A 12,615-nucleotide genomic window follows, 5' to 3' on the forward strand; every position below is an offset into this window, starting at 1 on the left:
GTGTGTGTGTGTGTGTGTGTGTGTGTGTGAACATGCATGTGCACTTATGATTCACCTTGAATTTTGTTTTAAATAAATGTCCTTTCTCTTACTCTGTCATATATTGAATTATGGGTTTGGAGGAGAAGTTTCATTGGAAAGAGGAGTTCCATTTAAGTAGATGCTTGAACTCAACTTATTTTCTTTGAGTAATAAACATTTTTCCTAACCCCAAAAGTGATCACTTTTACTTATTTTTTTTTCTTAATTTCAGAAGCATTCCCTGTATGTTCCCACTAAATTCTCCTTTTTAACAACAAAATTAAACAAAACTCAGCTGGAAAAGCAAACATACATCATAATAATCTTTTCTTGTGACCAAGACTGCTCATCCATTGAGCTTTGTGAACCATATACTTGCACTTCTGACAATGATTTAATTAGGGTTAAATTGTGAAGTTCCCAGATTCTTGGAGGAAATGACCAATGAAGTGAAGAATTCCCTAAAATATACCTATACCCTTCACCTCATATGAACAACTTTGATAAGGTCGATAAATGTATTCATTGAAATGTAAATATGAAGTGTAGCCTAGGATCCCATCTCACTTCCATCAAGGTTCATGGTAATCTTAGATTTAGAGTACTAACACTACTGCATTATTATAATACTTTATACCAGACAAAGCAAATTAAAAGCAAGATACATTTAAAAAATATATATAGAATACTTGATAGCATGGGAAAATCTCCCATAAATTTCTATGCTACCAGCAGGAGAGAGAATTCTCTCCAGGAAACTCTTTTGGATTCTGTTTCAGGTAGGACACCTTACTGCTTTATCAGCTCAGCCTCTCAGCAACTCTGGACCTCACTTTGCCTCCAAAGCAATCCACTTGCTTCTTCACAGAGATGCTGCTGCCATCTGCTGGTCACATTTTCATGTTATCACTCATGAAATTGCTTTGGTTTAATTTAAGTAGACTTTGGGCTAATCAGCAGATTTTCAGTTCTTTGGGCTCATAGAAATGATTATCTAGAACAGAAAAGAATTCCCCAGATCAAAGTCTTTCAACCCTATTCCCACTGAAGAAAAACTCCCTCAAGCCTGCTTAATATTTAGATTGAGATGAGTAGATTTCCAGAGTTTGGAAATAATTCTGGAGCTTCATTTAGCAAAAACACTGGAGTGAAGGGAAAGCAGGTGATCTTTTCCCTGTACTTACAGTTAGCCCCATGTCATTGCTCCCAAATAATAGCGATATTGTTTCCTTTAATTTCTAAGGTGTTTTACATAGAACTTTATGGTTTCCATAGATAATATAACTATTTCCAGCATTTTTCTTCAATAATAAGTTCACATGCCAAGAACTAGTTTATCCCTTGCCTATTACTGCAGTCCCACAAATCAGCAAATACAGATGAGTAGAACCTAAAGTTATTCACATTTTTTATTTATCCATTAAAATGTCTTTACATTTAAATGGAGCTCTATAATTATCAAAGCCCTGCCATATACATCATCTCATTCTGAGAGTCCCCACAAGCCTGTGAGGCAGGCAGAGTTGGTATTCATATCTCCATTTCTCAGGTGAAGAAACATCCTTGGAGATATAATTAATTTGTCTAAGATCACAAAGGTAGGTAGTAAGTTAAAGAACCAGGTTTAGTGGTTAGGACATAGTACCACATCAACTACTGCAGCTAAATTCTTTATGTATTTCTCAGCTCATCATTTCAAGCAGCTATACTCTCTACTTGAGCACTTTATTTCTGCCCCTGGATTTTTTTATCTTAAACTATTGGTTCATCAAAGTTTGGTAAAAATTCTCAGTTTCTACATGTTCTTTCTTTGAAACCACCTGACCAAATAGTGAAATCAGAAAATTAAACAGGCTCTGGACACACTACCAGAGCAGAAGCAGTCATATTTCATTAGCTGCCTGTATAATTTCTAGGTAAGTAAATTTTTTATATTGTCTATATATTTCATATTGTCATATGAAATTGTGAAATTATCTCTAATGAGAGTTGCCTAATACCTTTATTCAGCCATTCATTGCTAATACTGACAGCTTTGAAGAGATTTTTGTGAGGAATAAAGCACTGGATCCTAAAAAACATTACTTATACATCTAAAAAAAATTGGTTGGCCTAAATATAGGATGAAGAAAAACCTTCCTGGTTAAAATTTCTTTAAAGATACTTTTATTATCCAGTGTTATAGGGTCATATATACTTCTGCCATTGTTGGTTATAGTTGACTAAACTATGTAAACTGGGACTTAGCTTCTAAATCATACTTCAGGTGTGATCAATGTTGGCAGAGAGTTCTTACTCTGGAAGTTCTCCACAATTTCTGATGGAATTTTAAATTTTGAGTATTTGCATATTCACCCATAACCTCAGTTTCAGTTCTAACTCTTCTACTAATACATAGTAAAACTGTGGGCAAATTCTCTAACTTCTCTGTACCTTAGTTTCTTCATCTATAAAATGAGGGGATTGGAACAGATGATTTGAAAAGTCCCTTCCAGTTCTTTGGTGCTCTGATTTTGTTCAAGGAATGTACAAAGTTAAAGAAGCTCATTTAAAAAATGCAGTAACAATCCAACAATTTAACATGAGCTCAAAATACTCACTTCTTAGCAAGACAGGACTATTAGAACTAGAAAAAAAAATTTCTTTCCTCCACTGAACTTAAGTCAACACTTTAAGGATTTGTGATTTCACCTACAAAAGTACTACTCAGTCACCAAGGGAGATCACTACTTCCTGTGCCTTTACATAAAGTTTAAAAGGGTGTATGTATAGCCAAAAAATTGACCTCTGGAAGATCAGCTCTCTGAATACTTCCGTGGTTTCCTGATAACAGACATACATGCTCCTATCCATTAGCCAGTCTGTACAAGAAGTCTTTCCAATTTAGTAGAATCTGCCAGATAATACATTCTATGATATAATTTTCGGGAACCCAGAGTTACTTCCATGCCACATTGAGGTAAGTCAGTATAACATTCATGGGAAAAGGCCAAGGAAATATTTTTTTTTTAAAGTTGACATTATTTCTCAGAGTTATAATTAGTATTTGTGTGTGTGTGTGATTTATGCAATATATATGTAGGTATGTGTATGTATGTATGTATTGTGAATATATAAAATTTGTGAAAGACTAGTGCAGGTCACACACAGACAAACCCTATTTGGACTATTACAGACATGCAGCTTTACTACTAGAGCTATGCAGTTTGCTTTGATCTACATAAGACTATACATTGTGGGTGGGGTAGGATGGGGCCAGCAAATCTGTGATTTCAGTGGTATAGAAAACTACAGTATTCCAATTTAGGAAGTCGGACGGGGGGAGATTGAAAGTAAGACTGAGGGGGCAGCTAGGTGGCGCAGTGGATAGAGCACCAGCCCTGAATTCAGGAGGACCTGAGTTCAAATCCAGACTCAGACACTTAACACTTCCTAGCTGTGTGACCCTGGGCAAGTCACTTAACCCCAGCCTCAGGGAAAAAAAAAAAAAAAAAAAAAAGAAAGAAAGAAAGAAAGACTGAGAAGTTAAATGAATTCCCATAGTCACACAGCTATTATATGTCAGAGACAGGGCTTAACTTATGTATTTCTAGCTCCAAGTCCTATTAGCTCTTGCTTTCACAGAGCAGACATGTAATAAACATTTATTGGTAGTTGCCTTGTATATAGCCAAAACATAATAAATATTTTTATTGAATGTATATTTTTCATTGTCAATGGGGATGTAACAAACCATGGGGAAAGGGATTATACCTCTGATTTCATTGGGTTAAAGAGAATGCCTACTTAAGGAAAATAATCAGGATAATGGAATTAACACAGATTTGACCTAATAGGCTTAGAAACTGAGAAAAGAGAACATAAGAAAGCCAGTCCAAGTTAGTGCATTTCTGAAGTATTCATCTATCTTGAATAGAAAGCAATACTGCTTTTTTGTTATCGTTCTAAAATTATGTGCTTCAGAAGTTCTGGAATAAGGGGGTAAGGAACAAAAGGTAGAAGCTATTCAAATCTTTTGAGACTGATGTACAGGGCCATGATTTTAAAAACACCCTTCATGAGATTATTAACCCAAACATGACTGTCAGTTTTCATCTTTCCTGCCTGGAAAAGACCCATTTCTTTTTTTCAGTCTGACCTCATCTTTTAAATCTCATTGTGAAACTTAGTGTTCTGCTTTTCCTTCTGATGATTCTTCCTCCAACAATGCCAGATGAGGGAGCCCACTTCCAGATTCTATTTTTGCCACCACAAAGATCTGCCACCCACACACCCAGAGCAACCACTTTATAATTTGCCCATATGACAGTAGAAGCCCCAGAACTGAGGCTGGTGGGTTGACAATATAGAAGGTATTTTTAATCTTAAGTATTAAGAAAAAGCTCTTCACCTTAAAATAGGATAGCTCATTTCACATATGTAAAAACAAATAAACAAACATAAAGAAAAGCAAAGACCCCTAAAAATATAGGACTAAACCTAGGACTAGATGATGTCTGGCTCTCTTCTGGGTTATAATTCAAGGGCATGGAGGACCCTTTTAGTCAAAAGAGAGTAGAAAGCCTGAGAGATAACTCTTGGGTGATTCCATTATCTATACATTACTTTTGTGTTATGGATCAATGACAAGGAAGAGAGCTTTTGTTGAAGGGAGAGTAGAAACCCTGAGGGCAATATCACTTCCAGTCCCAAGAGATCAGGAGCTTTGAGAAGTTACCAGTTACAATCCCAAGGGATCAGAGACCCTTCCTAGATAAAGACCAGAGTGCAGCCCAGGAGAGCAGTGGCCACAGCTCTCCCCAGATCACAATACCTTGGAAGCATCAAAAACTTTCAGATCCACAGAACTAATCCTGAAAATAACAGTGTGGGAAAGCCTGAAGCTTGAGAAAGCACATCTCTATCCCACACACATGGAACAGAGATCAAGAAAAACAGTAGAAAAACTGAACACACAATTATAACAAAAGAACTTGATCATAAAAAGTTATTATGATGTCAGGGGAGATCAAGACACAAACTCATAAGAGGACAACTAAGTAAAAATAACTATAAGATAGAAAAATGTTTTGCATGTATAACATGTATAATTGATAACATGTATATTTGCATATATAACATGTATAACTGATATCAAATTGTTTGCCTTCTCAAAAAGGGTGAAGGAGCAGAAGTGGGAGCGTATTTGGAACTCACAACTTTTTTTTAAAATGTTAAAATTTTTACAAGTAATTGGGAAATATTTCAAGAAATAAAATAATTAATTAAAAAAAAAAAGTGAGTTGTCCATTTACTTCTCAACCTTCTTTCCAAGAAAAAAAAAAAAAAAAGTATAAAGTGTAGTATTTCCAAGTGAAAGAAGAACTGAGAGAAAGGACCCAGCACTGAATTCACAGAAATGGTAAAGGCATTTGGGGGAAATTTCAAGGAGGGCAGTCAACAAGTATTTATTATACACTAAATATAGAGGACATAAAGAAATGCCAGGAAAAAAAAAATCCTCTGTTCTCAAGGAGCAGATCTCTTAAGTCTAATGGGAGAGATGACGTGGAAACATCTATGTGCAAACAAGAGATATAAAGGATAAATTGGAGATAATTCACAGAAGGAAGGTACTAACATTAAGGATGAATCAAGAAAGGATCTAGTAGGTTTTGGAAGGTAAGATTTATTTGGGATTTGAAGGAAGTAGGAGACAAGATAAAGAGATAGAGAATTCAGGCATAGGGAACAGCCAGTAAAAATGCAGAAACATCAAAAAGATACTGCACACAGTATGCTGGAGACAGTAAGGTATAAAAAAGCCTACAGGCAAAAGCTTGACAAGGCAAAATAAGGAGGCAAGGGATTACTAGAGAGAACAGGACAGTGCAGAATTGACCAGGTTCATCAAGAAATCAAAATAAGAAAGGAAGGAAGGAGAATATAACTAGTACAGAGATTATAACCTGTTAAAGAACCAAGAGGTGCAGAGAGATTATAGGTCAGAGAGGATGAACAGGGTTTGAGGTTCCAAGGGAGAGGGAGATATGGAATGACAACAGATTTTTGGTTGGATAAGGGAATTTCAGAGTTCTTGAACATAAAAGGGGACTTTCATGGGTGATCAAGAAGAAAAATGGGAAGTATAGTAGGAAATGTGTCACTGACACCACTGATAAGAATACTTCAATACCCAAAAAACACTTCATGAGAAAATCTATGAACTATTACGGCTTGGAGACCAAGATTATCGTTAACATTATTGTTGTTAGCTAAATGCAAGAGGGCAGTGAAGTGATACTCAGATAATAAGTGTCCCGTCAGTTCAAATTTGGCCTCAGATACTTACTAATTTTGGCATTTAGCCTCAATTTTCTCTTCTAAAAAATGAGGGTGAATATAGCACCCATCTCCCAGGGTTGTTATGAGAACCAAAGGAGATAAAAATTGTAAAACACTTAGTACAGTGCCTGGCATGGTAAGTACAATATAAATTTTAATTATTGTTATTTTCAGACTTGGCAAAATAGTGCATTGAAATGTATTGCATTTTGTTAATTTTTGTTAATTTCAGATTTGGTAAAATAGTACATTAAAATATATTGCAAATAATTACTTCTTTATGTCATTGCATGAATTGATATATATATATATAAAATATATGCACATATCTATGCAAAGGCTTCACTAATAAGATAAAATTATTTTAGCCCAAATTCTAACATGGATACTCTTTTGGAATACAATAATATAATTATATACAGAGAATATAATTATATAAAAGGTGTTGCAAAAGTCTTAGTGCGGTTTAAAAATTGCACTAAAATTTTTGGGACACACTTATAATATGACAACTGTAATTATCATATTAATATCAAGATAATTATATTTACTATGGCCAAAATATTGGATTTAAAGCAAAGATACTAAGAAGGTTCAGTCCCCAACAGTGCCACTTCCTAGCAATATTATTATGGACAAGTTGCATATTTATTTTCTTTATATATAATTGAGAATGTTTCTGCTCAGTGAAAAATCATTCACCTCTATTTTATTTTTTTTGGTTGTGAAGGTCTTTTATTTTTAATTTATTAATAGAATTTTATGTTTCCAAATACATGCAAAGATAGTTTTCAACATTTACCTTTGCAAAACCTTGTGTTCCACATTTTTCTCCCTGTCCTCACCCCTTTCTAAGACAGCAAACAATCTGATATAGGTTAAACATGTGCAATTCTTCTAAATATATTTCCATATAAATCAGGCTGCACAAGAAAAATCAGATCAAAAGGGGAAAAAAATTAGAAAGAAAAAAACAACAACAATCAAACAAACAACAATAAAAAAAGTGAAAATACTATGCTTTGATACACATTCAGTCTAGATAGTTCTTTTTCTGGATGAAGATGGCTCTTTCTATCACAAGTCTATTGGAATTGCCCTGAATCATCTCATTGTTGAAAAAAGCCAAGTCTATCATAGTTGATCATTACATACTCTTGTTGTTATGTACAATGTTCTCTTAGTTCTGCTCACTTCATTTAGCATCAGTTCATGTAAGTCTTTCCAGGCTTTTCTGGAATCAGTTCATAATTTCTGATAGAGCAATAATAATCCCTTACATTCATATACCATAACTTATTCAGCAGAGGGGCATCCATTCAATTTCCAATTCCTTATCACTACAAGAAAGAGTTGATATAAACATTTTTGCACATGTGGATCCTTTTCCCTCTTTTATGATTTCTTTGGGATATAGACCTAGTAGAGATACTGCTAGCTCAAAGGACATATACAATTTTATGGCCCTTTGGGCATGATTCCAAACTGCTCTCCAAAATGGTTCACATTTCCACTCTAATTAGGGTGATCAAAAAGTAGGTATATGGTTTATTGATTCAGGGCTAGGTAATATATATTTCCTATTACATTCTTAATTCTTACATAAATTTCCATGTAAGTTCCTTTTAATCAACATAGTCAGTCATCAAAGGAAGTACTTAAGTTAATCAGATATTTTTATTATAAGAGAAATTTATACATATATATGAATAGCAATTTTCAAATAATTTAAATGCAATTAAATATAAACAACATAAATTTAATACCTGAATTAAATTTAATAAACAACACAAAATATATTAAACAAAATTTCATCCTTTTAAGATTTAGAAGACACTTTAATAATCTTTCAGGTCACTCTTTTAAATATCTGGTCAATGTATTCTGGGTGAATTCTGGGTAATCTAATGCTAAATAAAAGTTAACCCTTATTTTTTTTTAATCAAACCACAATTAAAAGCTAAATATTAGTGTATAACCTAGCAACATTTATTTATATTATTCATACTAATCTGATTATAATGTTGTAATAATGTATTAGCCTAATATCATCAGTTCTAAAGTAAATATCATGTGATTGTCAAGAAACAAAGCTGTCTGGATTGATGCCAGTACATAATAAATCTGTACTTCTTTTAAATGTTTATCCAGAATTCACCAAAACAGCCCAAATACTGAGAAAATTAGCTTCACTTTCATGACTTTCAATTTTCATATTTCATTTCTTTTATAAGAGGTTCCTGGAATGTATTCCCTCAGTGGGATGTAATTCAGAATTCTGTTTTCCTATTGCTCAAATTATTCTGGTCTTAACACAGTGGACTTTAGTCAATTATATTGCAGTAATTGCTCATTGTTATAATTTGTACTTACAATAGTATCATTGTTTCTTTCCCAGGACCCCCAGTTGTTAGGGTCTTCCCTTCTGAGACTACCTTCCTTCTGGAGCCATCACTGGTCATTTTGACTTTGTTTTGCCACTGGACTTCAATAACTCTGGAAGAAATAGCTGATGACTTTGTGCAGTTCTGACTCACATAAACCCAGTTGCAATTCACCCTTGTGATGTCATTGGTCCTCTTTCAGAACGAAGGATAACCAACAGAGTTCTGCATGAGGTCTCTACATTGAGAGGATTTCCAGAACAGGTATTGTGAGTTAAATCATTGTCACACATATTTCTTACACATGTGCCTCTCTACTATTATGGTCTAAGTTTAAGTTTATTTCTTCCCATGGGTACTGCGTCTATTTCTGAGATGAAGTGAATCATGTTAGGAGAACATTTTGAATTAATTGCCATTACCAGATTATCTGAGCAAATATATTTAGTAAAAAAGGAATTGAGACTATTGGATGACTGTCAATGGAGAATGCTCCTCCTCCCCTAGGTTTTCTAGGGCGTTGCTTAGTCTCTGAAAGCTATATCTAATATCTCGGAAGCAGTAATAGCTTCCCTCTGGCAATTAAAGCAGAAGCTGGAGAATGCTGATAATGTTATTTTCTTCTTCTCTTCCTCCTCCTCCTCCTATTTTCTCTTCTTCTTCCTTCCCCTTCTTCTCTTGCTACATGAAGTCCCTCTCTCCACTTGAAGCATCATATCCTAACATGTGGGTGTTCTGTCCATAGATAGATAGATAACATATTTTGTAAAATATTTTGTGTGGGAGGGATCTAAATTTTTGGATTATTTATATACTTAGCTTTGTTTAATATTTAATTATCTTTTCCTCTCAAAGCCAGGACAATTTACTATTTGCCCTATGCAGTTTTAATTTGTGATTTCTTGAAATACAGCTCTAAAAAATAAGCTTTTTAAAAGCTAAAGCTACTTGACTAGCCTTTAAACCCAAATTACTCTGGCTTTCATTAAATGACCAATAACAGCCATCACTCCAAATTTCTATAGTTCTTTATTTAGGTTTTGATGTCTTAGAATGAGTGTAAATAATAATTGGTTTCTATTCAGGGCAGAAATTTTGAGGGTCTTCCCTTCCCAAATTGATACTTTTTTGACTGCAAGTTTTTTCCTCAATTCTTACGTAGCCCTCAGTCATTGAATGGGCTTTGTCTCAGACAAATTGAGACCTGGGAAAGACCTTAGTTTAGAAAGACCAAGATAAGCCACTGCATTGTGGACCATCATCAATTAACTTGATTTTGTCCCGCCACTAGACATCAATGACTCTAGAGGAAAGAGTGAGGCTCTATAGCAAAGACACAGCAAAAAACAGAAGTTACAAAATATTCTCCCCATAAGTCCAAGGTACACTCTCACAGAAGCACACATAGCATCCATGGGAAGAATGGGGAGCATAAATACACAGGGTGGTATATTTTTATCCTTAGTGTTTAACAGAGTATCTGGTAGATAGTAAGTGCTTATTGACAATAAGCATTATAAATGTTTATTGCTAATTGGCCCATTCTCAGTAATATTATTTTTAAAAAGAAAGAAAAACTTTGAATATGACTTTATTTTTCCTCATTTTCTTCTTTTATCCCAGGTACCACAGAAAGTTATGGATCTGAATAATACTACTGATTATTTGATCAGTGCAACCACAGTAAAAAGCAACATCAGTTTCCCTGATCCTCACTCAGTAATTAATCCGGTGATTGTCATTCTTTCATCTATCCTTTTCACTGTTGGTATCATAGCCAATGTCCTTTACCTGTGGGTGCTAAAATTCAAGATGAAAAAGACAGTCAATACTCTCTTATTTTTCCATCTCATTCTCTCATATCTTATTTCTTCATTAATTATGCCTTTCAAGGTCATCTCCAGCCTACAAACCAATCACTGGGGCTTTGGGATTATCATATGCAAAGTCTTTAATAGCACCTTTTCCTTGGGGATGTTTGCCTCCGTTTTTATTCTGTGTGCCATCAGTCTTGATCGCTATATTCTTACTCTTCATCCAGTATGGTCAAAGAAACACCGAAACATCCACTGGGCTTCCATCACTCTCATGGGGATTTGGATCTTTGCGACTGTTCTCAGTATCCCCTATTTGGTATTTCGGGAAACTCAAAAAGACACAAATGGAGTAGTCACCTGCAAAAACAATTATGCTTTATTCAATAATCAGGAAAGCCAGAAGACCGAAGCACTGAGGAAAAGAGTTCACACGGTTTTATTCATTAGCCGCCTCTGTCTAGGTTTTCTTCTGCCTTTATTCACCATCATATTCTGTTATGTAAGTATAGTCCAAAAAATGAGGCAAAGGGGCATGGTTAAGTCCAGCAAACCCTTCAGAATTATGGTGACTTTTATCAGCTCTTTCTTTGTCTGTTGGCTGCCCTATCATGTCTATCATAGTTTATTTTTCAATGAGACGCACGCACTAGTCATAAAACTGACTGAAATACTTACAGCCATTACTGTCTCATTTAACATTTTCTTTTCTCCCACATTTTATCTATTTATTGGGGAGAACTTCAAGAAAGTCTTCAAAGAATCTCTCGTTGCTTTGTTTGAGTCAGTTTTGCATGAACAGTCTTACTTAGAGCAGTCCCAAAACCCAAGTGCAATAAAATCATTTTAAATTGTCGATCCCCAAGCTAAAATATCAGAAAAGATCTTCTTCCTTTTTGTTCATCCCAAAATAAGCATATCGTCTAGAGAAAGTTCTCTTTCCATTTTTGGGGGGGGGGTGTTTGCTTTTTTGGTTTTTTGTTTTGTTTTTTTTTTTTTGGCAGGGGGAGAGTGCCCTGCAATTTAAGGTCAGTATTTCTGGCTTTGTTAAATCACAACAGGTGACATTGTAAATAAACAAAATACCCAACTTTAATTCCTATTTGAGCTATCTATCTTTGACCTTAGGACTAAAGAAATATTGTTTCCTAAGAGTCACTGTTGGGCATGGATCTCTGTTCTTATTTGGAATATCCTAGTCATGGGGAAATTGACTAGAATCCTCTCCTTCAGTTATGTTTCTAAGCAGCACCTGAATTACATTAATAGTGGAAATTGTTGCTTTACCAATAAAATAAGCTGTAATTTTTTACTTTGTGTTTCCATTTTTTTCACTACATGACTCATATGGAAATATGTTTTGCATGATTGCCTATGAATAAACAATATCAAATTGCTTACCATCTTATGGCAGAAGGAAGAATGGGAAGAAAGAAGATAATTTGAAATTCAAAAGTTTTTAAATGTTAAGATTTGTTTTTACATGCAATTAGGGAAAAAAATAAAATAACAAAAAACCCACAAAGGTCAGGAAACTTTAATAAAAAATAAAAGAAATTGTATGATGATGACGACATATATCCAAAAAATTATAGGTGAAAGGAAGAGGGCAGATTTAATTCTAGACTCTAGCATTCAAAAATGGACTACAGGAAAAAATGATAAATATTGGAGGGAATGTGAGAAAACAGACACTAATGCATCAGTGGTAGAGTTGTGAAATGATCCAACCATTCTGGAGAACAAATTGGAACTGTACCCAAGAAGTTATCAAACTATATACCCTTTGATACAGCAATGTCTCTACTAGGTTTGTATCCCAAGAAGGTCATAAAGGAGGGGGAAAGATCCACATGTGCAAATACGTTTGTAACAGCTCTTTTTGTGGGAACAAAGAATCAGAAAATGATTCATTGGGGAATGGCTAAATAAGTTATAGTATATGAATATAATGGAATATTATTGTGCTATAAAAAATGATGAACAAGCTGGTTTTAGAAAGGCCTGGGAAGATTTACACAAACTGATACCGAATGAAACAAGCAGAACTAGGAATACATTGTACACAGTAA

General features: G+C 34.5%; 1 protein-coding gene across 1 annotated transcript; it reads left to right on the forward strand.

The window, feature by feature from the left end:
* The first annotated feature begins 10,367 nt into the window (after positions 1 to 10,367).
* On the forward strand, positions 10,368 to 11,853 carry GPR33 (G protein-coupled receptor 33). Its single transcript, XM_074289556.1, has one exon. The coding sequence runs from the start codon at positions 10,368 to 10,370 to the stop codon at positions 11,391 to 11,393; it is 1,026 nt and encodes a 341-aa protein (XP_074145657.1). The 3' UTR covers positions 11,394 to 11,853.
* Positions 11,854 to 12,615: the final 762 nt, after the last annotated feature.

This window comes from Sminthopsis crassicaudata, chromosome 2 (genome assembly GCF_048593235.1).
Source record: "Sminthopsis crassicaudata isolate SCR6 chromosome 2, ASM4859323v1, whole genome shotgun sequence".
NCBI classification, from domain to species: Eukaryota; Metazoa; Chordata; class Mammalia; order Dasyuromorphia; family Dasyuridae; genus Sminthopsis; species Sminthopsis crassicaudata.